The following is a 27,354-nucleotide window of genomic DNA, read 5'->3' on the forward strand; positions in this document are numbered from 1 at the left end:
TTTGAAGCTTGGTTCACACTGTGAAACCTCCAGTGATTTGGGGTCTATTCGTGACTTGAAAACCTTTCCCTATCATCTAATTGAAAAATACTCTTGAAAACCCCATCTATCCTACCTTAGAGAGCAAAATGAGCCCATCTGCCCACCACCACTCTTTCAAAATGTATTCACTCATACCCTCCACATGAGCAAGCAGACCCTGTGCCTGGCCTCATGGGGTCATGGGAACCACATGATGCCACGTGGGTGTAGCCATGAGGTGGGGTGTCTGCTATTGCCATCCCAGAAAAGCACAGAGGTTCTCACAGCCTGCCCACAGCTTCCTGCTAGGATTTAAAGGAGCCCCACCCTAGGGAAGGAGAGGGGGGTGGCGTCCACCAGAGCACAGGGTTGGCAGTGCAGGTGGTAAGGGCTTCCCTGCCCTTGGAGAAAAGACCTAGCACAGATGAGGCCCTGTAGGAGCTAGGCCCTTTGCATTAGATGTCAGTTCATTTAATCCTCATGCCCCACTACAAGGCCACTTGAGTTAGTCTCATCTCTCAGATGAGGAAACTGCAGCTCAGAGAGGTCAAGCAGCTACCACAGTCACACAGCCTTCAGTGGAGAGAAATCCAAAACCAGAACCCTCATGCTCCAAAGCCCACACTCTCAAAGACTCCATTACATCCAGCCTTTGTCAAGGATGGGTTTGACCGGGGACCCCATCACACAGCAGGCCTCACACTACAATTGCCTCACTGCAGCTCTCTCTCGCTGAGCTGGGAGCTCCATCCCTGTTTCTTTAAGAAAAGCACGAAACACTGAGATGAAACATATCTTAAAGGGAACTAAAGATCAGATATGGAGGGAGTTCCCTGGCAGTCCAGTAGTTAGGACCTGGCACTTTCACTGTGGTGGCCCCGGGGTTCAACCCCTGGTCAGGGAACTAAGATCCCACAAGCTGCACAGCACGGCCAAAAGATGTGTGTGTGTATATATATATATATATATGAAAAGGAGAGCTTTCCCATGGGAGTGGAGGGGGTAAGGATGGATTAGAAGGCCAGTCATTGTAAAGGAAGAACATTCCATCTCTTCAGCTGCATTACCCAAAGGGGCCTTCCCTTACAAGAGAAAAAGAGAAAAGAAATTGGGAAGGAGGGGACGCATCCAGAGCAGAGCTTTGGGGAGAACAGAGCTGTGGACTTGGTACCTGACTTGATGTAGGGACTTGAACTGAGAGCCTCAAAGTAAGAAGAGCAGGCGCTCCCCACTCTGACCCTGCCCATCCCACCACTCTCCCTGCCTCCCCTTCACTCTCCCCGCCTCCCCCCTCACCTCTGCCTGTAGCTCCTTCCACAGACCATGTGATTTCTTTCCCTTGGCCTTGGCTCAGGCTGAGGCTTCTGCCTGGAGTGTCCTTTCCCTCATCTCCTGCTGGACAGGATCCGTCATGTATTAGGTGCTCCAAAAATATTTATTAACTGAATTAATGGCTGATGACATATCTTGCTTACAAACATGCAGAGAGCAGGGTCTTCTTACCAGGATCCTTTGACCTGAATGAGTTCTTTGTTTTCAAAATCTTGTGCAGACTGGAATATATCTACGATTGCTGGTGATAATAATAACAGCAGCAGCTGCTGCCATAACTAACATTTACTGAGTCCTCACCACGTTCCAGGCACTGTTCTGTTTCACATCTATTAACTCATCTTCACAACAATCCTGGAAGGAGGACACTATTATAACCCCCATTTTCCAGACAAGGAAACTGGGGCACTGAAAAGTTAAATCACTTGCCCAAGGTCACTCAGCTAGTAAGTAGGAGAGTCTGAATTTGAACCCAAGATGCTGCATCCACATAGCAGGTACTGGGGTGATACTTAGTAAATGAATGTATCTTACCCCAGACTCACAAGCCAAACCATCAGTACTGCCGTGCAGCTTCACCTCTGTGCTCTCATCTTCAGTCACACCCGACTCCTCTCCTCTCCCCAGACAAACCAGGCTGCCCTTTTGTGATTCTGCACCTCTGCACGTGCTCTTCCTCTGCCTGTAACGCCCTAGACACCCTCCACCACCACCACCTCATTCACCTGCCCACCTTGATTCTTCCATGCAAACTCCTATCTAGCCTTCAAGACACAGAACAAATGTCTTTGCTCTGTGAACCCTTCAGGAGCGCCCTGCAAATTGGCTCTCAAACAAGATACATACATAGAATCGATTCCCCATAATTGATCAACTCAATCGTTATTGAGTTCCTACTATGTTCCAGCTCACAGCGCTAGTCCCTCTGAGGCAAGCAGAACCCAGTGAGTGAGAGCAGAGCAAGCGAGGTGGGACTCAGAGGTGCAGCAGCACAGGCCCCCCAGGGGAGGGGGCGCTGGAGCCCACCCTCAAAGGATGGGTTGTCGTTCCGAACCCGATGTACAGGGACTTTTTCATTGTTTTAAGGCTTGGAAAGTCCTAAAATAGAGACTGTTAAGACAATGGTTCTCCATTGAGGGCTGGGGGTAGCCCCCAGGGGACATTTGGAAAGTCCGGAGACGTTTTTTGGTTTTCACGACTTGGGGTGGGGGCGGGGGTGCTGCTGGCATCTCATGGATGGAGGCAGAGATGCTGCTAAACATCCTACCATACCCAGCACAGCCCCCGCAACAAAGAAAGATCTGGCCCCGAACGTCAATGGTGCTGAGGTTGAGAAGCCCCAGGTTAAGCCCTTTCCCTTGGAGAGAAGGACCCAACATGCGCCCAGAGTTGGAGAAGGAAAGAGGTGAGCAGGGAGAAAGAGGGAGCTAGCACGGTGCTCCCCCTCCCTCCCCGTGAAGCTGAGGGCCCTGTGGGCTCTCCCTCAGGTGGAAGGCTGGCTGGAAGACTGGATCTGGCAGATGGTGGCCGCGCTGAAGTCCCGGCGGACCCAGCCCGTGAACGTGGGGCTGGCAGAATGGATCCCCTTGGCCAACAACCACTACACCGTTGCTGTCCGCAACACGCGCCTCGTTGGCCAGGAGATCGCAGCTCTGCTCCAGTGGCTGGAGGTGAGACCTGCCCTGACCTCCCTTCTCTCCCTTCCCTCCCCTCTTCTCCCTTCCTCTCCCTTCCTCTAAGACTGAGTGAATTAAGCTGGTCTCCTACAGCAACCCAGACAGGAGAACTACTTCTGCTAAGCTCACAGGAATGGGACGGCAGGGGACAGACGGGACCGCCACAGCTCCCTCAGATGCCTCCCTTGAAGCCCTATTTTGTAGACTCATCTGCCCCCACTACTCCATCCACTGTTCCTTCTATGCTCACCTCTTTGGATGTGCTAAGGGACCTAAACACACCCTATAAACTATCAAACTCCCACACACATGAGTGAGATCACTCCTGAAAGGCATTAATGTGCAGGTAAAGACAGGCAGACAGGAGGCAGCACCACCAGACAGGGTCCCAGGTAGCTGAGCCTGATAGGAAACAGGACAGCGTCAGCAAGGTGAGAAACCAGTTTGGGTCCAGAGGAGGAATCAAGAACCTCACTGGTAATCAGGCACAAAGAACAGAGAGAGCCCAGAACAGGCTGGACCCACAAAAGGCTTTTATCCACGCAACTCTCCCCCTCCTGCAACCATCTCACCACTGTCTTCTAGGAATCTGTTCAGTTTTCTCCAAGCAATGTTCATCTAATTGGGTACAGCCTGGGTGCACACGTCTCAGGATTCGCTGGCAGTTACATGAGCGGAAAGCACAAGATTGGGAGAATTACAGGTAACCATGCCTGATAACTAACAACTATAATCTCCACAACTGCAGGGCATGGAGCAAGGATCTGCTTTTGCAATGTTCTCATAATTAACACACCCCCGGCTTCTTTTGAGCTGTATTAGAGTTCACAGGAGGACTTGTAGCACTATTTATTTCAAACATGACCGCTGTCATAGACTGCTGTCCCAAGAGAATTTAGAGCAAATCACAGCCTCACTTCCTATGGCCTTTCCTCAAACAAATGCCTCTCACAGTCATGCCAAATAGGTTCCAAAAACCTATACACTTTTGTAGCAGGAAAGAGTTTATTTTTCAACTTATAGTTTTAAAAGCCCAATATGAGTTAAAGAATGACAGCCCCAAATTTGCTGTAACAGCCCCATTTGTACCTCAGTTTCTACTTTTGTGAAACACATGGGTCCTATTCTGGGGCTGATCTGGAGTGATGGAGAGATCTCCATACCGAAAACCTCACCGCAAGCTCTCTGCCAGCTTGGAAATGTCCCCTAGATACCCAGGAAGAGCTGAAGGCACACTAGAAGGCCTTTCCTACCAGGATGCCCTGACACCAACCTCATTCCCCCTGCTGCCCCAGAGTCACATTCAGGAGAACACGCCTCCTCAGCCAAGTCCCCTGAGGCCCAGTGATTCCTACCGGGTGAAACTCAGGAAGCCCTTCTCGGTGTCGTGTCCGCAGAGCGCTCCAACTCTTCCATCGTTCCCTGCTTGTAGATCCAGGCTTCCGTGACACCAGATTTTTCTCCACTCTGCAAACATGCCATGGCATTTTGTGCCTCTGGGCCTTTGCAATCACTTTTCCCTTTGCCTGGAATACCAAGCCCAAGTCTACCTACCAAACTCCTCCTCATCCGTCAAGACCCAACAGGCTAAAACAATATTTCACAAGCTAAAATAATTCAAGCAAAATTTAAGATGAATAGCATTGCTGTAACCTTCTATTTTATCAGGAAAGAAATTTTTGGCAACTACTATCTACTTTTACCATCCCTTCATAACAGAAGAGATTTATTTTAACGAAAAAAGATAGGGGTAACGGCAGACATTTAAATGAAGCAAATTTGTCATGATGAGAACTCATTTTCTGGTCCTTTTTATTTTTTTTACATCTTGCTGGTGAGTGGGGAGGCCGGATCCATGGATCAGTATTTGGTGCCTCTGTGATTTAACCCTCAATAGCCTGGGGGTGAGCAGGCCTCCCACAAGAACCTTCCACAGAAGTCCAACCCGGCCTAGAAGGCTAAGTCAGAACCGCAGAGAAGCGGCACTGGGCCCAGGGCCCTCTCCGTGCTGGCGGGTGTCATGGGCCACATCGGGCCTCTTTAGCCAGGCCCACACACGTCAGACGCACCAGGACAGCTAATTACACTGCTGCCATCCCATCGTCAGCCTGATGAAGAAAGGGGCATAAGTCACATCCTTCACTCGTAACTACGGGGGAGAGCTGGAGAGCAGGGGCTGTCATGGCGCCCCCGTCAATTCCTTCACCCCCAGCAGGGGGGGACGCCGGGGCTCATACGGAAGAGCAAAGGGTCCTCCACAGAAGGTCAAGGAAAAAAGACAGAGAAAAAACCCTGAGTGCATAAATACTCCCCAGCTGCAGTCAGCCCGGAGCGGCCACTTGTCTCATGCAAACATATCTGTCATTTAAGGACCAGAGCTGTGAGCAGTCCTATTTGCTCACAACATTTTTCCCAGAGAACAGTAATGTCCCAAGGCTGTTCTGAACATTCCAATGAAATAACATTAGTGTAGGGGGAAAGCGAGCTTGTTTAGGGAAATTATTGACAACGTGCAGGCAAATAAATTCTTTCTTTGATGGGTAGGTTAGAACTACTTACAATAAGCACGGTGGTTTTTTATATGCAAACAGATGCTCTTGAAAGTAGCTTGAGAGGTACTTAAAATTGATTTGCTTAAATAAATCAAGCATTCCCTTATAACCTTATTTCTACTACTGGAGAGTTCCTGCAAACCTCTTTCCTCCATAGATAATAACCAGCCTGTGTCCAATTTTTAGCATCATGAATTACTATAGTTTTACTGCGAAAAAGTTATGGCAAGATTTTCTAGAGAAAGATTATGCCCTAGGATTTTCTTCTTCCTGCTAGCTCATGAATGTCTAATAACATCAAAAAGCTAAAAAGAGCATTTCTCGTCCCCTCCTCTTTCTCCAGTCCTCTTTCTCCAACCTAACCCTTCCCCTTGCTGTCCTGTTAGGTCTGGATGCTGCGGGCCCTTTGTTTGAAAGAGCTTCCCCCGATGACCGGCTCTCACCGGATGATGCCAATTTCGTGGACGCTATTCACACCTTTACCTGGGAGCACATGGGCCTGAGCGTGGGCATCAAACAGCCCATAGCACACTATGACTTCTACCCTAATGGGGGCTCCTACCAGCCTGGATGCCACTTCCTAGAGCTCTACAAACATATTGCCAAGCACGGCTTAAACGGTGAGAAAGAAGACACGAGCCTGTGCTGGCTCTCACTCCCCACGGCTGCATGGGGCCTCTGGATCCAGTGGAATCTAACCTGTGAGATTCTGGGAAGAGTTTGGCAAGAGTGGGGTCCAGGGTGAATGGTCACCAAGTCCACGCAGAGAGAGGGCTTGTGGCGGGGGTAGGGCTGCTGCTCCCCAGGCAAGGCCTTCCTCTTCACAGGCAGTGGTCCCTGGAGCTCGAGCGCTGAGGATGAGCTGAGAGGCACCACCAAGCGTCCCCACCTCCTACCCCCACTCAGCGTACCCAGCCAAGTCTCTTCTGGGGTCCTAGCCCTTCTGAAAGTTGAGCCCTGCTGCCTGTGGTTATTCCTCTTTCTCCAGAAGCTTGCTTACCCAGGGGGCTCCTCTATTCTGGGCCACAGGATGATCCACGGCTGCTTGATCCTTGGTCTCACAAGAGTGGGAATAACTCTTCCACCCCCATGAAGTTTAATTAATTGACCCTATAGGACATTCGTTACTGAGATTCTTCCAATGCAAAGTTCAGCTCTGAATAGGTCCTTGTGACTTCCTCTGTCTCAGGACGGAAACTGAATGTGGTATTATCAGGGCTGTGATCCCCCTTCTCTCTCAAACCCTAAAACCAAGACATTAACATGCACGTTGATAACAGGCCCCGGGTTAAAGAACAAAAATGTGAGCAAAAACATACCTTTCATAGTCATTCCAAGGTTCTTATTATTATAAAATAATATCCTGATAACACATCCCAACTCACTCTAAGCCAACTAGGGACCCCCGCATCCCCACATACCACCATCTCACCCCAAACATCTAACACCGAGCTGAGCACACACTAGCTCGTGGTTACATCACCACCTGCACGTACCAGAATGACCTTCACACTCAACATTATCTCATTTTGGCTGGACTCCCAGCCTTCCGCCCGCCCACGCCTGAGAGGACTTTCTGGGAACTTCCCCTTATTGTTCCTTACATCTCTCTCCAGTCATCGCCCTCTGGTCAGCAGCAGTTCCTGGTGACCGTCCAACCCTCTTCCCTGATCTACGCCCTCTGCCCTCCGTTAAGCTCAACACAGACCCCTAGGGTGACGTTCATTAACGAGTTGCCTGGTAAATGCACCTCTGACCAATCACTGCCATTGTCTCTTTTGCACTAAACTTCCTAGTGATGGAACCAAGTATGTTTTTTCAGCTGGCCCACCCCTGGCGTGGTTTTTCTCAGCTTTCTTCACCCTTATGTTTGAAAGTGATCCCACGCTGGGGTGAACTTGTTAACTTGGTCAGTTGATAACTGCATTACCATCCTCACCACCTCCTGGCTAGATGAGCTGGAGTTGAGTTAGTGAATGTCTTTGAAGCTCAGTTTTCTCATTTGTAACAGCTGCCTCGAGGAGCTGTGGTGAAGATCCAGGGAGATACTCAGGGTAGTACCCGCCTCACAGTGGGCGCTCATCACATACAGCTGATGCTTTAAGGTGACCAAGAACTGAGATGACTAATCCTGGGGAAACAGCTTTTGGCAAAGTTACCTGTGCTCCACCTTCACATGAGGTTCTTGTCATGTCTCGTGGTGGTTTCTCAACAGTCCTAAAGAATACTTTATTAAGATTAAGATTTAGAGACCCAGAAACCACCCCTCACCAAAAAAAAAAAAAAAAGAGGTCAAAATCCTTGGTATGTAAACCTCCTAAAGGTGTTTTGGGCCCATTCAGACTTGGTCACTGGGGCGTGTCCTTCTAGAAGCCCATCCCCGTGCTGGTTGTGCAGACCAGTTCCCGAGGGCGTGCAGTGGCTGCTTTGGGACGGAAGGCACACGTGGTGGGGGAGGCCTCAGTTCTCACCAGACCACTAGCCATGTCTCAAGAATGCCTGAGCACTGGTTTATCCAGCTTTATTGAGAAAAGAGGCATTCCACAGAAGCCTGTTCTGCTAACTGACGCTTAAAGCATCAGCAATTGTGCATTTTTAACCATTTGAGATTAAAATATTTACAAAATGAATTACACTACCCCACTTGCCTAAATAATTCAATGTTTCCCTAGCGACTTGGGGCTCCTATTAAAACACCGACCATAACACACAGGGTGTCCTCGGCAGCCGCTTGGAGTCCGGGATTATGCCTCTACACTAAGTGACTGCAAAGGGTCTGCTCTTCGTGTAGTCTTCAGTCAGTTATCACATCCACCACAGTCAACAGGCTGACCTCGGCACTCCCCTCCTCCCTCCTGATGCGCTGCTGCTCTGCACCGAGAAACAAGGTGATCCTTCAGATGAAGGGATGATAACGTCCTGCTTGCCCTGTGTTCCAGGCATCACCCAGACCGTCAAATGTGCCCACGAGCGGTCGGTTCACCTCTTCATCGACTCCCTGCTGCACGCCGGCATGCAGAGCACGGCCTACCTGTGCAGGGACATGGACAGCTTCAGCCAGGGCCTATGCCTGAGCTGCAGGAAGGGCCGCTGCAACACGCTGGGCTATCACGCCCGCCAGGAGTGGCGAAGCAAAAAGAGCAGGAGCCTCTTCCTGGTGACTCGAGCCCAAGCCCCGTTCAAAGGTGAGTGCAGGAGCGTCTTCGGAAGGGCAGGAGGCAGCCGCCCGTCTGAAAGCTCAGACGTTCCCTGGAGTCTTTTCCAGGAACTACTTCAGGCTCTGCTATTTTAGTGGTTTTGACCCCGCACAGATTCCAGACTGTGATGATGACACAGCCTCTCTCTTTCCCCAAGAATGTGGCCTCCTCACTGCCAAGTGCTGAAGGAGAAAGCTTGATATTTTCTGGAACAATCCTTGGGTTGGCTGCTCTTCATTCATTTTCATGGTCCCCTAGAATGTTCGATCTGGGAGGCCTTGAGCAATTACCCTGATCCCCCAGGTCTCATTGTAACCGGGCCTTAGAGGCATCTCCAAACCCAGACTAGAGCCCAGTGCACTCATCTCTGCTCATGGCTGCCGGGAAAAACCTGGGCTCTGGGGGACATTTGCGGTTCCTCATTTCCCCTGAAGTTTGAATCAGCTCATCTTACGAGAGTTCATTGTCCTACTGTGGCCTTCCCTGGAAGAAGTTCCGCTTCTCCGCCTCGGGGGAGAAACGGAGCCCCTTCTGCTTGCGGGGTTGAACAGGAGGTCAGAGAAAGGGCTGTGGCCATGATTTGGGCTGAAGCCAGCAGGGAAATACTCCACTGAAGCCTAAATCCTCCTGGAGGGAACAAGTCAACATCTGTTGCTATTAACATTTCTGCCTAATCCTTAAAACAGCTCGGGAGTGATTTAGCATCTTACTGTTCACAGCACAGGCTCGCGGCACTGGGAGGAGCCCGGTGCTGTTTGCTTGCGCAGATATTTGTAGCTGCAGAAGGTGAACACGCTGTCAGCAGCGCTCTGCATTTGCACAGCGTTTTACACAAAAACATTAGATGCAGCCATCCACTCCTCACGGTGCCCACAACAGCCAAGCAAGGGCGGCAGGGAAGGAGGCCTGGAACCCGGGTCCCTCTCTCTGACTCCCAGGAGACTTATTTTTTAAGCCCAAGATTCTTCTGTTTATCTGAACTTTCGCTCTCCAGCCAGATCGCCCTTCCGTGAGGCCCAGAAATGACAGAAATCCGTCTGAGCGGCGGAGAGCTTCTGAGAGCGCTTGGCGCAAGGGCAGGATCTTTCTTGCCTGAGGGGCAGAGGGTCCCCTCAGCTGTCCGTCCTTGCGCGGTGGCGGCGCTGCGGCACCCAGAGCAGGTGGGGGAGTTTGGAAGGCCGCCTGCTTCCGGGAGCTCCCCCGCCGCGGGCTGCCACTTAGCCACTCACTCGGGTTGACCAGCTCCTCTGCAAAGCCGCCTGGCGTGACGAAGCCTCTCAGATAATCGCATTTCACTGGATCCACCTGAATCCTGGAACGTTAGCGTTTCAAGACACTGTTCGACGCCCCCATTTCTCAGACGGGGAAACAAAGGCCCAGATGAGGGAAAATCATTGGCCCAGGGAGGACACGAAAGGAATTCTTGGCAGAGCCCGCATGTAGAGCCAGGCCTCCAGACATCTAGCCCAGTGATTTTTACCTCGGGAACCTGCCGGCGGTCTGTCTGGCGGGGGGAAGAGCGGGAGGGCAGGTGGGGGAGGGTCTTGCTTTCTCCTTGAGATCAGCGGGAAGGAAAGAGGGTCATTTTTCACCCTCCAGGGCTGGGCTGTGCGTCTGACGTGAGGGGCTGGGTCCCGCCCAAGGGCCTCTAGTGGGGGCGTGGAGCTGGTGGGGGGAGGCGAGGGCAGCCAGAGAAGGAAGGGGGGAGGGGAAGCCGCAGGCGCACGGCAGGCTGAGCTTCCGCCTTTGCCAAGGACCCCAGGTGCCTGAGGACTACACCGTGCTGGTGTGACCTCACAGGGACCCCTTTCCTCTGAAGGAGGACCAAGGAATCGCCCAGGGGAAGCACTATCCCCCAGCAGCTGCCAAAACCACTGGGCCAGGCCCCCATGTATTCCTCAAGCATAACTGAGCCAGGGTGAGCAGACACCCGCCCTCGGGGGTCTCAGGGGAGACCGACTTCCTCCCACATGCTGCTGCTAAGGGCTGTCCCAGGAAGACAGATGATGAGTCCCTTGGAGACCACGTTGCAGGAAGGGGGACCCCTTCCAGGGCCCAAGAGTGGGCTCTTGTCTAACATTCGGAAAGGAATTGTCCAAGGAGACACACGTGCTGACAACGCCAGAGGCTTTATTGGGAAGGGGCGCCCGGGGTGGGGGAGGGGGTGACGGGGGAGAGCAGCAGGGTGAGGGACCCAGCAGAACTGCTCTGCCACGTGGCTCGAAGGCTCGGGCTGTGTGGTGATAGTTAGTTTCCAAGTGGTCTCTGGCCAGTGATTCTGACTCAGGGCCCTTCCTGGTGGCGCTCGCGTCACTCAGCCAAGATGTATTCCAGCAAGCAGGATGCTGAGAGGTTGGTAGGACACACGGACCGGGGTCTCCTCTCTCCTTTTGATCTTTCCCAAATTCTTTTGGTTGGTGGTGGCTTGTTAGTGCTGCGTTCCTTACCAGGACCGCCTGTTGTAAGATAACTCATGCAAATGATTACTATAGGGTCTGGCCAGGTGGGCATTTTCAGTCAGTGGTTCCCCTAAGGACAGCACGTGGGTCTTTTTATCACCAGCTACTCGTCTTGCTCCAGGGATATCCGATGAAGACAGGCCTAGGGGGCCAGTGATATGGAGGTGGGACCATGAGACAGGACTGCCTGAAACTGGTCCAAACCCAAACCTCCATCCCCAGATTCCAGTGATGAGCTACAGCCTGCACCGCACCCTCCACTTCTCTGGGCCCTCCAAACTCTCCCCAGATCCACCTCAGCCTTTCCAGTGAGCAAAGTCCTGATCTGCTCAGCCTAATTTCACTCGCTGGGGCAGAGTCACATCAAGCTACCCTGGGTACAGTAGGGAAGTATGCTGAGATGAGACTCCCATCTACGTGAAAGCAGCTGCGCACGGGATGCTGCGGTCTGTATAATGCTGCATCACCCTATAGGGTAGCTGCTAACCATATGTGGCTATTTAAATTACTTAAAATCCAAAATTTGAATCCTCAGTCACACTAGCCGCCTTTCAAATGCTCAAATATGTGGCTGCCATATCAGAGAGTACAGAAATAGACCATTTCCATCATCCAGAAAGTTCTATTGATGGTGCTGGCATCAAGTCTTTAATCTAGGCCACCATAACTGTACCCTTCTTCACCCACCATGGCCACAATCATCTGTGACGTGGGCCCCCAGAGTCTATTTCAGTGGCCACCTCCACCATTTGATGACTACGTCTAGATTCATAAAGGAACAGACTTGCCCAACTCTGGTTACAGAGAACACACAATCCACATTTTCCAGGGACATCTAATTGTACTATATAGTTTAGTGCAGGGTCTGGCTGGGCAAGATAAACATCGCCTCCTGATTGTAGTTGCACAAAGGATGACTAACTTGGCTTTCATTCCTCTGGCTCCCAAGATATTTTGACAAAACCATCAAAGGATCTATTTTCTACAGTCGTACACCAGAACTCGGGTAAACACTGGAGAGGACAGTAGTAGCAGAAGAGAATTGGGAAACAGTCGCTGAGTGAAACGAGGCAATTTATCACCCACTTCCATTCTCACTCTCTCTAGAGGAAACTTTGCTAGTTTGGGAGACTGTCTTTTTTTTTTTTTTTTAAGAGAGGGGGCGGGAAACAAACCTGTATGCAGTCCTGCTTAGCAAGCGCCTTATCTAATTTAATCCTCATAGCAGTTGGAGGAGGTAACTGGCTGGAAGAGAAGGAAGCAGCACTCAGGGGGGCTCGCCCTGTCCAGGCCCCACGCTGGATGTGTTACATCCGTTATCTCATTTATCATTTAATCCTCACAACAACCTACAGACACAGAGAGAGCAATAGAAGGGGGGAGATTTATTGTGCTTGATTTTCCAGGAAATAAACTGAGATTGAGAGAGGTTAAATCACCTTCCCAAAGTCACACAGTTTGTAAGGAGCAAACTTTGTAGTGTTTGACCCCAGGTCTTCCCGATTCCATGGCCCTTGTTCCTTTCACTCCACATGTGAAAAAGTATGGCCTAAAAAGTATAGGACCGAGGCCAGTTCACTGAGTGACAGCTCACTCCTGAATCATCCCTCCTCTCGGGCTCCTCTTTCCGAGTCTCTCCTCTCTTCCCCGTCCACCCCTGCCTGCACCTTCTCCCTGCACTCTGGGCCCCATCCAGCCGGTGGGAACTCCCTCCAGCTGATGAAAGCACTCCTTTCTTCTGGTTGGTGAGATAACCAGCCAAACAGTGACTTGGGGCGTCTGTTTGTCTTTGGCTTTTCTCAGCTAATTCTTTGGAAGATTTTCGGTGATTTCCAGGGAGAATTCCAGAGAAGCAGTGGATAAGGCAGAGAGAGCAGAGGCTTGGGACGGGGATAAGCAGTGTCCAGGATTTGGCTTTGCTGCCAGCCACCTATATGACCTTGACCCAGCAACAAAACCTACGTGGGCCTCAACTTCTTCAGCCACAAAGTGACTGTGTGTGGACCAGCATGAGGGAAAACCACTAACACTGGCCCCCGGGGCATGGGCTCACTGTGCTGGTCAGTCCACCATGTAGGAAGGTTGACACCTTCCAGAAGCCAGGCACTTTTACATACCATCTCATCACATCCTCACAACAAGCCTGTGAGAAGGCTTTTAATACCTGTTTTACAGATGAGGAAACTGAGGTTCAGAAAGGCGATGAGTGCTCAGGACCTCATGATGGTTACCAGGAGGCTCCTATCTCTCAGTTGAAGGTGCTTATTTCCATCCCATACACACACACAACACAATACTCCCTGGGCTTCACACACACAACTCCTCCATCTCCACCCCCAGCAGAAGAGGAAACTGCCTATAAAAGGGGCAAGCATCCAGTCTCATGACATCAGCACCACGTAATAGGGGCAGTACTGTTGAGCCCAAATGTGGTCCCCAACATAAGCACATGCACACACACATACACAGGCTTATAAAACCCCTTCTCTTCCTCCCTTGAGCCTGTTCTGAGCTCATTCAGCTAGCCCCTGCTAGTGCTGGCTGCTCACACATTAACCCCCTGCATAAGACCGTCCTTGGGCCTCTCAGTTCCATGATCCTCAACCTCCCTCTCAGGTTAGAGACATCTGAGATATACAAAAAAGACCTCAGTGCTGCAAGAAAACACGAGATCTCATTCTACCATCTCCAGGAGAGAAAATCTATACATTCCAAAAAAAAAAAGGCCCCTTTGATGTTTGCAAAGAGAGTCACAGTATCTCCCAGAGCCAATACCTAATGATTCAGAATCATTTTTTTCATGAGACAAAAAAAGGGAAAAAAATACTCCCTTTTTATAAATTCCATAACCTTGCGCTCACAGTGGCTACCCTGTAAAATGAAACTTTTTTTTTAAAGTGGCACCAGTGGGGTCCACACAAGCTTAGGATCCAGGGTTTTTAGGGTATCTGAACCCCAGGCGGACGCTCTGGTGAGGAGACTCTCCAGATGCCTCACATCTCTGCTCTAGGTTTGAGTTTGCCTGATCTCATTCAGGGCTAATGGACTATTGCATGCTTTTCATCTTTAAGACCTGAAATAATTTCTCCTGCCTGAGCTGAGGAACATGTTGTGCTGGCCTCCTTGCAGTCACAGAATCAAAAGCGTTTTCCCTAAATCATTTTTTAAAATCCTTATTAAATATGCCATAAGGTGAAGCAAGCAAAATTATTCACACTTTTTTCCTTAATCTTTGTAACAGCATCATTGTCCTGAGGGGTGGTGGGAATAAGAGGCAAATTGTCTTTTTTCTTTTTTTTTTTAAGGGAAAACACAAAATCCAAAATAAGAATAGTTAGTTCTGAACATGAAAGTCTGTTACATATTTAAAAAAATCAATTTCAAGATTTCTCCCCAAAAGTGGCTTTCTTAGTGCAGGTTAAAAGCGATTCCTTGTGCTATCAGTGTGTGATGGGTTTGGCCATCACGCTCCTGCAGACACAGGTGCCCACGTTCCTGCACATCTGCGCCTTCCACAGCCTGCCTCACTGGAGCCCCTCACAGCTTCCACACCTTTGGAGGTTCTGACCTCCTGCACAGGTCCCACGGCAGGGCACAGATAATTCTCATCTGTAAGAGGTGAAGGCTAAAGGGACCTTTTCAACTGTGGAAGCCAACCCCTCCCCCCGGAATGGCATCTCGGACGTGGAAATCAGTCTCTTCCTACTCACATTTTAAGAGCAAAGGAAGACAAAAAACCCATCTCCCGTGCAGGAACATGAAACATTTATCCCCACTCAGGGGCTAGACATTCAGCAGACAGGCAGCAGGGAAGAATCTGCAGCAGAGGCAGCCCAGGACGGATATCAGTGGGTCAGAGCCGGCAGGCACTTTGTCTTGGTGGCTTCGTTGGAGGCAGCTTTAGACTGCGGCTTTTCTTCAGGGGCTCTTTGCTGTTTTCTTTCAAAGGGCAGATTCAGCTTGCCAGAACCCGAACCCCAGGACACAGTGGGAAGGGTCTTTTGGAATCAGACAGACACCTGTGTTCAAAGTCTGCTCCACTTCTAACTATCTGGGTCACCTTGGACCCCTCTCCACATCTTTGCTTCCTTATCTGTAATTCACCAGGATCACTGACACCCTATCTGTCTAGGTGTCAGCAGAAAACAGGACTCTGCTCACCTGGATCAACTAAAGAGAGCAGACAGGACTCCTTAGAGAGGGCGGGTGATCTTAAGGAAAGCAACACGGGGTGTTGATGAACCCTGAATCTAACAACCGGCCACTGGGAGAAGCAAGGAGAAGGAATAGCCCAAGAGAATGAGAGCTGAGGAGGAGAGGCTGCTGACAGCAGCTCATCAAGGAGCACAGTTACTATGCAGTCAGGCTTCAAAGCAGCAGGGAGCAAAGGAGAAAAACACCCTGACCTCTCTCTTCTGTGCCCTGATCTCCTTCTGGTGCCTCCCTAGTAGGTCAATCCCAACCTGAAACCATCCTGCAAGTGAGCCAGGAGATGAGGCCATGGGGTCACATCCTGGGGTCCAGAGCTGGGCAGAGCGTGGACAGGGATAGCAGGAGTAGGTGTGGAAAACGGAGTCTCACCACATGTTATCCTTATTTAGTTTGTTACGAAGACAAAAACCAGGTATGGAAAGCGCTTAGTATGTAGCCTGATGCACAGTAGGATCTCAGCAAGTGGAAGCAATTTTCTGATTATTCCTATTCACAATTAGGCTCTTTAATGCAACATATGTCCTGCCTTGTTTTCACACAAAAAGCCCCAGAAAGCACTTCCTTAGATGCCTGATGTGTGCTGTGACTTGCGGAGATACAAGTGTTACTATGACCCCAAGGCTGCCCTCAGGGAGACAAGATCCATGAACACTGATGACCAAGAAACTAGGCAGAACATGACAAGCGTCACAGAAGCGACAACTGCTTCCCAGCCACAAGCTCCTCTAAGGCCAGGACCACAGCTTCTGGTTCTGTTTCCTTTCATAATACTTTTAAAAACTTTTCTTTTTCCAGTAAGAGTCTAATTAGAATACATTACACGCTTATTGTAGAAAATGTGGAACTTGCAGAAAAGCATAGAGAATGAAAATTACCTCTCTCCCCTCTCCAGAGACACTTAATATTTTTGTGAATCTCCCTCCTTCTCTGCATTCTGTTTTATTAGAATTAGTCTCATGTTAGATGTATAATTTGTATCCTGATGGTTGTTTGGGGTTTGTTTGTTTTTTTTCTACTTCTTTCATAAGCATTGAAACCATTCCAAAAATATCTTTTAATCACTTCATAAGAGTAAATCACATGGTTGGGAATAGGAACTTGGAATCAGCACACTAACGTCTAATTTCAGCTTCACCCGTTCTTAGCTGTGCGACAATGGACAAGTTACTTAAATTTCCTGACCTTCAACTTCTTCATTTGTAAAATGACGTGAAGGGAGGTTAAAGTAGGCATCTTACAAAGTTGTATTAAAGAGAAATGAAATAATTTTGAGAAACAATAGTTCGGTGTCTGGGACATAATAAAGAGCTAAATGGTAATTATCATAATTGCCATTATTAGTCCATAGTCATTCTTCTATTGGTGAATATTTAGGGCGTTTTTGATTTATTTTTAATTAAATAAATATGTTATGACATTTTTGAACTTTAATCTCTTTCCACACTTCAACATTTTCCTTAGGGTATGTAAAGTTATTGGTCCTGGGTACAAACATTTAAAAGTTCAAGTTCTGGAGTCAGGTGGCCTGGACTTATGTCCCAGCTATGCTACTTACTAGCTGTGTGATACTAGAAAAGTCACTTAACCTCTCTGTGCTTCAGTTTCCTCTTCTCTAAAATGAAATAATAATAGTATCACCTGTTGTAAGGGTTAAATGAGATAATGAATACAAAGTGCCTGGCACAGGTAAACAAAATAAATGTTAGCCGATGTTATTACCATGCATACTGCTAATTACACTCTTTTATTCATTTATCCCCAGCAGCTTTTAGCACTGGGCTGGGTATCAGTAGATTTCCAGTCAATACATATTAAACTGGTTGCTATGCGTGTTCCTTGCATACTCTGGAAGATGTCCTGCCTGCTTGTTTGGGGGTTAACCCAAGACCAGTTCTCTCACATCATCCTGTCCACATCCTTGCCACCACTCCCACCCCCACCCCCCTGCCCCCCAATGCCTATAGCCTGTGTCTTTACTTGTTGCCTCAGTTCAACTTATAACACTGCTCACTTGTTACAGAGTTCCCTAGACAGACCCCAAATAGTGTAAGGCCTCTCCAGAGCCTTCTGGGATGATAGGCCAGAGTCCCTGCCTCCACAGCTGCCACCCAAGGGTTTAGGGACCCTTCCTAGGACTTGGGCCCACAGCCCTTCTCTTATTTCTCACCCACAGCTTCACAGTCTTGAGGGCATCAAACTACTTTATTCCAGGCTGGGGGATTTGAGCACCTATTATGCAGGCCACTGGAGCCAATCCACCACAAAACGCAAATGGGAAGATTGGTTTATGCCAAAGGGGAGGGTTGTGTAAATAACAGCAGGACCCTGCAGCTGAGGTGCTGGCAACACACCACTAGCCACAGCTGCTGCCAGGTTTGTGTGTAGCTACCAACCTCCTGTGGAAATGCATCATTTGGGAGTAAGTAGTTTGATTCATGGGGATGGTGAATTTCCACATATTGGGTGCACGGAATGGATAATCAAGTGGCTAGTTCGATAATCTATGCTTTCCAGGAGGAATTCTGTGGCAAAGCTTGAAACTCACATCTTGAATTCTCAGAGGTGATTTCCCTCTTGCTAAATGTTCATACACATCCTGATACTCCCAAACAAAATGTCAGTTCATTCATACCACAAGTGTTCACTAAGCACCTACTATGTGCAAGCACTGTATCAGGATTCGTGGATTAATCATTGTCTAGAACAAGAAAAGCAAATACACAACAAGTATATTGTGTATCCTTTCCCCAAGGCAGACCCCAATCCTCCCAAGAGCCTAGACACGGTCTCAGAGCCCATCTCAACATGGGGGCCCAGGCAGTCCTAACAATCTAGTTGACATGCCGTATTCAACCTGTTTGCAGTCTTGGCGCTCAAGTGGTACAAGTACTTAGAGAATATGGAGACAGCAAGAAAAAGAAGTCCAAGCAGCCATCAGTCATTTGGGAATGAGGTGGAGTAATTTTGAAAACAGCCCACAGTTGGTTGGTGTAACAATACAGGCTAAGTAAGGCAACGGGTCTGGGACAAGAGCACAGACTCTGCTGTGTGATCCCGAGCAGGTCCCTTCACCTCTCTAGCCCCGATTTTGTTCTTTATAAAGTGGGGCTGATAATAACAATACACTCCTCACACGGTGGTCATGACGAGGGAATGAGATGATGTAATGTAAAGGGTTTACTAACACCTGTCTGATAGTAAGCAATTTGCTTTTATTAATTAGAGACTGTCTCTAGGTGAAGAATAAAATAAATCTCTCTCTTCCAAATAACCCAGCAGAGGGACATTCTGGACACGGGATAAGATAGAAATATTTTAGGCCCAGGTACTAGAACTAGTTGTCTTATTTCCATTGGAGAATGTGCTTGTTGAACCCCACAGAGCTAGTTCCCAGGAACTGCCCCAGAACACAGAGATGTGGTCATGAGAACATATTGCTCAGCTGGAGCTCCATCCCACACCAAAACTGACACCATCAAATAGAGGCAAAAGTAAAAATGGCTTGCTTTTGTCAGCTGCCTAAAAGGCAATATATCCACTGAGTTATGAAAGGGGACCCCTGCCAAACACATGGAATTGTCCAACAGAATTCATCTGGAAGTTGGTGAGAATGCCAAATATACTATACTCCTATTCTGCCTTCTTTTTTGGATAATACGTATTTTATTACAAATACAACATAAGTCCTCTTAGACATTTAAGAAATTCAGAGATGGAAAAAGGGGGAAATAAAAAGCGTTCATAATGCCACCACCCAGAAAACAAATTGGGGTAGCTGTTCATCTGTACTTTTCCCTCTGCTTTTTTAAATTTTAAAAATACTTGATTTTTAACTTTAAAAACTCCTGCTTAAATTATCTTTCTCTCTCCCTCTCCATCGTATCCCCCTATAGTTTATCATTACCAGTTCAAGATTCAGTTCATCAACCAAATTGAGAAACCAGTCGAACCAACTTTCTCCATGTCTCTCTTTGGAACAAAAGAGGAAATGCAGAAAATCCCCATCACTCTGTGAGTATGACGTACAGCCCCGTCCATGGTGATGACAGACTTCATTTTCTCACAGGGTCTGGATGGACTCTGCTTTTCAAGGGTCAGGCCAGGGACTTCCCTGGTGGCACAGTGGTTAAGAATCCACCTGCCAATGCAGGGCACAAGGGTTCAAGCCCTGCTCCAGGAAGATCACACATGCCGCGGAGCAACTAAGCCCGTGGGCCACAACTACTGAGCCTGTGCTCTAGAGCCCGTGAGCCACAACTGTTGAGCCCACGTGCCACAGCTACTGAAGCCTGTGCAACTAGAGCCCTTGCTCCACAACAAGAGAAGCCACAGCAATGAGGAGCCCACGCACCGCAACAAAGAGTAGCCCCTGCTCACAGCAACTAGAGAAAGCCTGCGTGCAGTAACAAAGACCCAATGCAGCCTGAAAATAACTAAACAAAATTAAAAAAAAAAAGCGGGGGTGGGGGGCCGGCCAGACACAACTTACTTTTCTCAGCCCATTATAACTGCCCCAAACACCCTGTCAGATGGGACTTCCTCCCACGCTCAGCACCGTGTCATCCCTCCTCGGCCTCACCCAGTCCCAACAATTACCTTATGTTGCTGCTACCTGTGTTTGTGATGGGCACAGTGTGACAGGGGCTGAATGGAGAGGGAAGCCAGATGTGGCCAGTCGTGTCTGCAGTACAGGAAGGAGATCTAAGCAGGGACGAATGGTGAGGGCTGGAGCAGGTGTCCCCAGAAAAGCCCTGAGCGCCTTTCCAGGGAGTTCTGAAAACCATAGCCCAGAAATAAGACCGGTATCATTCAACTTGGCACAAATTTTCCATTCAATCAGCCTGCACTGCCAGCCCTCCCCATCTGTCCTTCGCCCTGCTACACACCTGCTCACAACACAGGCAGTGGCCTCACGCCTCCTGCAGAGGCTCCCCAGCTTCACTGGCCAGAAAAGGCCCCCTGGCTGCCTTTTCTCATCATCTCGACCCTCAGCATGGGCTCTCCTTGGGAAGTGACACTGGCCTTCATGCACTCCAGGGACAGTCTGCAGCTGCCAAAAAATTACCCCTAGGTTTGAACCTCTGATCATCACGCTGCTTCAGTCACTCAGCAAGGATGTGTTGGGGCTCTGCACTAGAGGTAGAGAGGACCCTATCCTTAGGATGCTCCCAGCCTAGTGGGGTGGGTGGATTGCTAAACGGTGCTTTACAACATACTGCAGGAAGAGCTATGATGAGCAAGGGAATCCTCCAGCCACCTGTCTCCCCCTAAGTCCAGTGTTAACTCTGCGCGGTCCCAGATCTCTCCCCGGGAGAGTGTTCTAAGCAGTGGAAAGGGCATCTGGCCGCTCTGTCAATGTTGGGACATTTTAATGTCTTGGAGATTAGTGAACAAAGCTGATAATGATACCTAAGGATGTGCATTTAAATCGTGCTCCAAACTGGTACATCCTTTTTATGTGTGGTTTTCTATTACTGCTATACTTGTTGTTTTAACAGACGTTTCTAATTTATGTGGGGAGGAAAAAAGCATTGATCTGGAGAGAAGACTGTGGTGTGGCTCTAATGTGTTGATCAAACCTACAGAGAGCTGTATTGCCTGGAGGCTGTTGCCAAAACCCCTGCCCTCCTTGGGGCAGTTTTCCTGATTTGTTAACCTAGAAACTAGGAAGCCTGAGCTAAACAAAGCTAACTAGATTCATTACTGCAGAACTCTTGGAGACTTTTTTAACATGCTAACACAGAAAATAAGATGGTTTTCCCAATATTATTGTTCTGGAAAAGCCTTTTTATACTGGCACACCTATTGCAATCTCTATTAATAGTCTGTCCAACACCAGTTTGGGAAATGCAGCAGCAAAGACCACCCCAAGTCACTGGGGCAAACCAAACACACCCTGAATGTGCATAAGTATCACTTTGCTGTTACAAATCGACTGACTCTGTCTGATTTCTTTTGTATCTTCAAGGAGGAAAGGAATTACTAGTAATAAAACCTATTCCTTTCTTATCACATTGGATTTGGATATCGGTGAGTTGATCATGATCAAGTTCAAGTGGGAAGACAGCCCGGTGTGGTCCAATGTCTGGAACACGGTCCAAATCATCATCCCATGGGGAAGAGAGTCCCTTCACTCAGGCCTTATTCTGAAGAGTATTAGAGTCAAAGTGGGAGAAACACAGCAAAGGTGAGTGCTGTTTCAACCTCCTCCTAATATCTGTTAAGCATCTACCTATGTCAGCACTTTCACAATTTAATACTTGCATTTACCTTATGAAGTGGGCATTATTATGTCCTAATGATGGCATATAGATGCTAGGAAAGGTGAAATGACCATCCTGAGTTCACAAAGCCATAGATGGAAAGACCAGGATTTGAAACCAGGTCTTCTGATTCCCAGTCTAGCCTCTTCCCTCTCTCTACAGTTAATTGCCACCTGCCTCTGGAGTTTGAGAACCACTCACTAGCCTGGTGCTTTTTAAATTTCACTGGGTGATGTCAATGCTATTGGTCCAAGGACCACACTTTGAATGGCAAGGACCTAGATGTGACATTTCTTCTTTGTTATTTACCCAGAGAAATGCTTTTAACAGATCACAATCTCAAAATCTCACACTGTGGTGGCACCTTTCAAATCTTAGAATGCCAAGGGATCACTGGGAAGCTTATTAAGTATGCAGAATGCCCAGACCCATCTGAAGAGCTTCTGATTAGCTGTGGTCTGTGAAGGACCACATTTGGTAATAAGAACCCTAAGAAATTCTGATGTGGACCAATGGATTATCCTCAGGAGATGTGGCTCTGTGTGACTGAACATCTCCCTTGGCCCAAAGCCTCTGGGGACACAGGGGGTTGGGTTCGGGGCAGGGAGTGAAGGCAAGAAAGGATGTCCAGCTGCTCCTTCAGTCCTCTCAGCAGAGCAAAGGGATGCCCAGCATTTTACTATGGCAACTGTGCTTTTCTGTGGTTCTGCAGTTCCCCGTGAAAGAAGAATTCTGTCCTTGCCCAGACCCTTTGCTATCTCCTCCCCACTGGATTCAGGAAATGTGTCCCTCCTTTCCTACTGTCCTTTGCTGAGCAGCCCATTTCTCTCTTTGGCTTGCCGCCAGCAGAGCTGGAGTGCAGCACGCCTCGCACCTCTGAGCTACTCTCCTCCCTCACGCCTCGGGTCCCGCTGCTGGGAGCGGCCCGCGGCAGATTTATGCCCCTGGAGTCCCTTATACAACCGCACTCTGAGATTTTATCTCCCTGGGATACAAAATCCTGGCAATTACTAAGAGCACACTCTGCAGTCTGCCAACAGATTTCTCCACATGATCAATTTGAGAAAATTAAACTGCTCCTCTCCTCTTGGATGCTTAGCTATTCTTGCATGGCTTTTTGGCCCTTTAGAACAGCTCAACTGCTGAGCATCAACCCTCCCTGGATTGTCTCAGCTACAGAGTAATTCCTCAGTTTTAGTGGTCACTCCCCATGGCAATTCTAGGTGACCTGACCTGAAAGATAGTATAAAACACAGGGCTACCTTCTCCCCTGGTGCTTACCACATGGCTCTGAAGAAGGAAAGAGGAGAGGGACGGGAGTGGCACTTTCAGAGCCCCTGCTGCACCGTGGGCGTGAACGAGGTGCTCTAGAGCGGTGGTCCTGAACCTTTTGGCACCAGGAAGAATTGTCTTCCACGGAACAGGAGGCAGGGGCGGGGCGGGGGCGGGGCGGTGTTAAGCGGTAAAGCAAGCGATGGGGCGCGGCAGACGAAGCTTTGCTCGCTTGCCTGCTGTTCACGTGCTGCTGTGCAGCCCGGTTCCTAACAGGCCGAGGACAGATAGCAGTCCACGGCCAGGGGGGTAGGGACCCCTGCTCTGGAGCATTCATCTCACGGAGGCTTCCCAGTGACCCTCTGAAATGGGTAGTGTTGCTGTGCAGATGAGAAACCTGAAGCTCACAGGAGTGACACAGCCTGGGGACCATCCAGACAATTGTCTGAGCCCAGATCTGACTTGGTTTGTCTGAATTCGTTGCCCATGTGTTGCCCATGCAGTTTCCAACAGTTCCTCCCCCCATGAGTCTCACTCAAGCAGAGTTGCAGAGCTGGAAATTAATATATACACATGTCACACCTTTCCTCACAGCTGTAGGGAGTACATCAGGAAAAGGCGGAGGGCGTCCGGGACCTATAGTTTTTAAGTTTTTAACTCAGTGCCTCCTATGGGTCTTCACAGTACCCAACACCATGGGCGGTGTCGGGGCGGGGGAAACACCAAAAAATGTGAGCTGTAGCTTTCGGTGTGAAGAAACTCAAGGACCTAATTAGGAAAACAAGATACGTTAATTTTACTAATGATGTGCTCCATCCCAGGGCTTCTCAAACATTAATGTGCACACAAATCATCTGGGAATCGTGTTCAAATGTAGGTTCTGCTTCAGTAGGTAGAGATGCAGCCTGAGAGTCTACATTTCTAACAAGCTCCCAGGTGCTGCTGATGCTGCTGGTCCACCGATCACACTTGGAATAGAGAGAGCCTGGTATTGCATGGTCTAGGATGTCTAAGAAGACATCAGTTCAGGTTGGTGCTGTTGGGTCAGTGCTGCAACAGGCTTTGGGGAGGCCAAGAGGCATTCCCAGAGAGACTGGCAGCAAGCAAAGCAATAGTAGGCAGAATTCAATGACCTGCATCAGCTAGTCCTGAAGTCAAATTTTGATTTCACCGCTTCCACCTATGTGGGCTCAGACAGTAACTGCACCTCTCTGAGACTCAGTTCTTTAGTAACAGTTGGGAATTATAATATGTATCTCATGAGACTAATAACAGCTACCAATTTTTGAGTGCCTTCTTCAAACTAAAATCCCAGAGCTGGGATGCAAACATTAAACCTCATCCTCTTCATCTCTTTGCTAACAACAAGAAAAAAAGATGGTTAAGTAACTTGCTCTGTGGCTCCATGAAGGAATTCAATGAGAGGTGATTTTCTTCTGCCAAAGCACAAAGTCAGGGATGAGAGGGTCTGTTGTGAGGTGAAGAGCAAGGGCAGAGAATATTGGTCCTATAGCAAGACATGAAAAATGATTGGCTAAACAAAATAAGATTTTTGATTGTCTCAATAATCATATAAATCCAAACAAAAATCAGTGAAATTAACACTGGTTACCCATTAGTTTGGCAGGAATTAAAAGACAGATAACTTCCAGAGTTGGTAAAGGTGTGAAGAGATGGGCATTCTCATTACAATATTTGTGGGAATGTAAGTTGCAAAGCTTCTGTAGGGGAATTGCATTCAACAGCTAACATTTAGTGCACATATGTCTTATGCTAGACTGCCCTGGGCACCAGGCATACAGCAGTGAACAGAGTGGACAAAGCCCTTGGTCTCATGGAGCTTATATTATCAAAATTTGAAATATGCATAATTTTGACCCAGAATTTTATGCTATGTGTCTATTCTGGAGAAATACTCAAAATATCCACAAAGGATATATATGTACAAAAGTGTTCATTACAGTACTGTTTGTAAGTACTAAACCATTGGGGGAAATCCCAATCTCCATTAATAGGAAAATGGCTAAATGCACAGTGATACATCCGTACACTGGAAAGTTATACAGTAGGTAAAGAAGAGTGAAACAGGTTTTTTTTTGAAATATAGTTGATTTATAGTATTTCAGGTGTACAGCAAAGTGATTCAGTATATATATATATATATATATATATACACACACACACACTCTTTTTCAGATTCTTTTCCATTATAGGTTATTACAATGCATTGAATATACTTGTCTGTGCTATACAGTAGGTCCTTGCTATTTATTTTATTTATTTACTTTATATATAGTAGTGTGTATCTGTTAATTCCAAATTCCCAATTATCCCTTCCCTCCCCTCCCCCCACCCACCCTGCTTCTCCCTTTGGTAACCATAAGTTTGTTTTCTATGTCTGAGCCTATTTCTGTTTTGTAAATAATTTCATTTGTATCATTTTTTTAGATTCCACATATAAGTGCTATCATACGATATTTGTCTTTGTCTGACTGACTTCTCTTAATATGATAATCTCTAGGTCCATCCAAGAATGAAATAGATTTGTATGTACTGATATGAACAGGTCTCCAAGTACATTACTTGATGACAAGGAAAATTTTCAGAAAAATACATACAACAAACTTTATGTTTGCATATGAACAGCCATATATGTGTAAATGCATAGAAAGAGGTCTGGAAAGAGAAACCAAACCGTGAAAGCAGGGAGGGGAGTGATATTAGTGAAAGGTGATGGAGAAGAGGATCTTTAACATTCAAATTCATATATTTCTTTACTATTTGAACTTTTCAAGAATGCATTCATAATTACAAACAATACTTTTTAATTTTAAAGTTTGATTTAGTAAAGACAAACCTTAGATGCAATTCAAAAAAAAAGAAGCTATAAACTACAATTTTGTGACCCCTGCTATTTTTTTTTTCAAATAAATGCAACTGAAGTTAGTAACACAAAATAGTATCCCAGGCCAAACCAATGGTCAAAGTAGTCAGCCGTTGGTCTCCAAGAGAGACCCAAAACACATAGTGATGTCCTCTGTGGCTGGAGGACCAAATAAGAGGAAAGGGCAGGGCTTCTAGGGCTGAGCCAGGCAGATGCTGGTGACAGTGGCCTCATGCCTGGGGACCTTTAAGGAAGGCACTGACAAACTGGAGTGTGTCCAAAGAAGGAAGGCTGGGCAGGAAGCCTGCCTGTGAGGAACAGTTGAAGAAAGTGCGAATGTTTGCCTTGGAGACAGGGTAATGTAGTGAAAGAAACAATTGTTACTCTCAAATCTTTGAGCTGTATAAGGGAGAACAAAGCAGGGCTGCCTGGAGAACTGAAATCACACCATGCAGAGCTCCTGAAAACCTTACACTGATTGCTTTCACTGACGTGGGTTTTGTTTTTCTCTGAAGTTATAAAAATATTTGGGCTCATAAGGATTCAATTTAAAAAAAAATAGCGTGTGTTATATAAATTCAGTATTTGACAAAGGATGAAGCACTTCAATAAGGTCAGTCGAAAACTTAGTGCTGTGTTTGCTTGATGTTTTCTATGCAGAATGACATTTTGCTCAGAAAACATGAATGATCTGCAACTTCATCCAACCCAGGAGAAAACCTTTGTGAGATGTCAAGCAAACTCTAAAAAAGTGAAGCGAAAGATCAGATGAGCTTTAATGAAGACCCAGCGTGAAGAAGAAATGATTTTATTCCTTACCTTGTTTGGAAACCAAAGTTATATAAAGAATCTTGAATAAAGCTTTAGTAGAGTTTAGATTTAAAGGGAAGCACATTTCACTGTTATGTAACTATATTCAAATATTAGTGTAACCAAAATTTCCCAATATTATGTCCGACTAAATGGTAATACATGCAAATAAGTACAAATGTAAGAGCCATTTTAGATCCATTGTTCTAATTTAAAATGTCTTTTACAATTAAGTCAAATTTCCCATATTTCCTTGCTAATTTGTTCTGATCAGTTTTTTGAACCATGCTGGAAAGGTACTTCTTTATTTCCATAACTAGCACTTCCATAAGATAAAATTCCAATTAATCACAATTGTGTGTTCCGAAGCACACACCCTTTAAGACCATTCAGTTCACCAAAAGAAAAATTCTACTTAAAACTAAAAGTTACCACCATGCAATTATTTCACTGAACCAAACCAATAGTAGTAGAATTCTCCTAAACCTACTAATGATAACCATGAAAGCTGGATAGTTGGTCATTTTAATAATGAAATTACTATTGAAGTACAGTTTTCCTCTGTTATTAATGCTTGGCACAGAAGCTAATGGAAAACTTGGAATATCTCAACTTAGATATCAAATCTCAAACTGCCCAGTAAATGAAATAAAGATGTTTTGACCAGCAAACTCCA

The 27,354-nt window shown here is 47.4% G+C and overlaps 1 protein-coding gene across 3 annotated transcripts in view; it reads left to right on the forward strand.

Annotated features, from left to right (window-relative positions):
• The window catches only part of LIPC (lipase C, hepatic type), a 139,858-nt gene extending 113,172 nt beyond the window's left edge, over positions 1–26,686 (forward strand). For all 3 annotated transcript variants that reach the window (XM_057724482.1, XM_057724484.1, XM_057724483.1), the window contains exons 3-9: positions 2,841–3,023; positions 3,615–3,732; positions 5,968–6,201; positions 8,521–8,766; positions 19,343–19,460; positions 21,418–21,636; positions 26,529–26,686. In XM_057724482.1, the coding sequence (XP_057580465.1) occupies positions 2,841–3,023; positions 3,615–3,732; positions 5,968–6,201; positions 8,521–8,766; positions 19,343–19,460; positions 21,418–21,636; positions 26,529–26,640 (1,230 nt within the window). In that variant the 3' untranslated portion in view covers positions 26,641–26,686. The remainder of the gene's footprint in view (positions 1–2,840; positions 3,024–3,614; positions 3,733–5,967; positions 6,202–8,520; positions 8,767–19,342; positions 19,461–21,417; positions 21,637–26,528) is intronic.
• Positions 26,687–27,354: the final 668 nt, after the last annotated feature.

The sequence above is a fragment of the Hippopotamus amphibius genome, chromosome 2 (genome assembly GCF_030028045.1).
Source record: "Hippopotamus amphibius kiboko isolate mHipAmp2 chromosome 2, mHipAmp2.hap2, whole genome shotgun sequence".
Lineage (NCBI taxonomy): Eukaryota > Metazoa > Chordata > Mammalia > Artiodactyla > Hippopotamidae > Hippopotamus > Hippopotamus amphibius.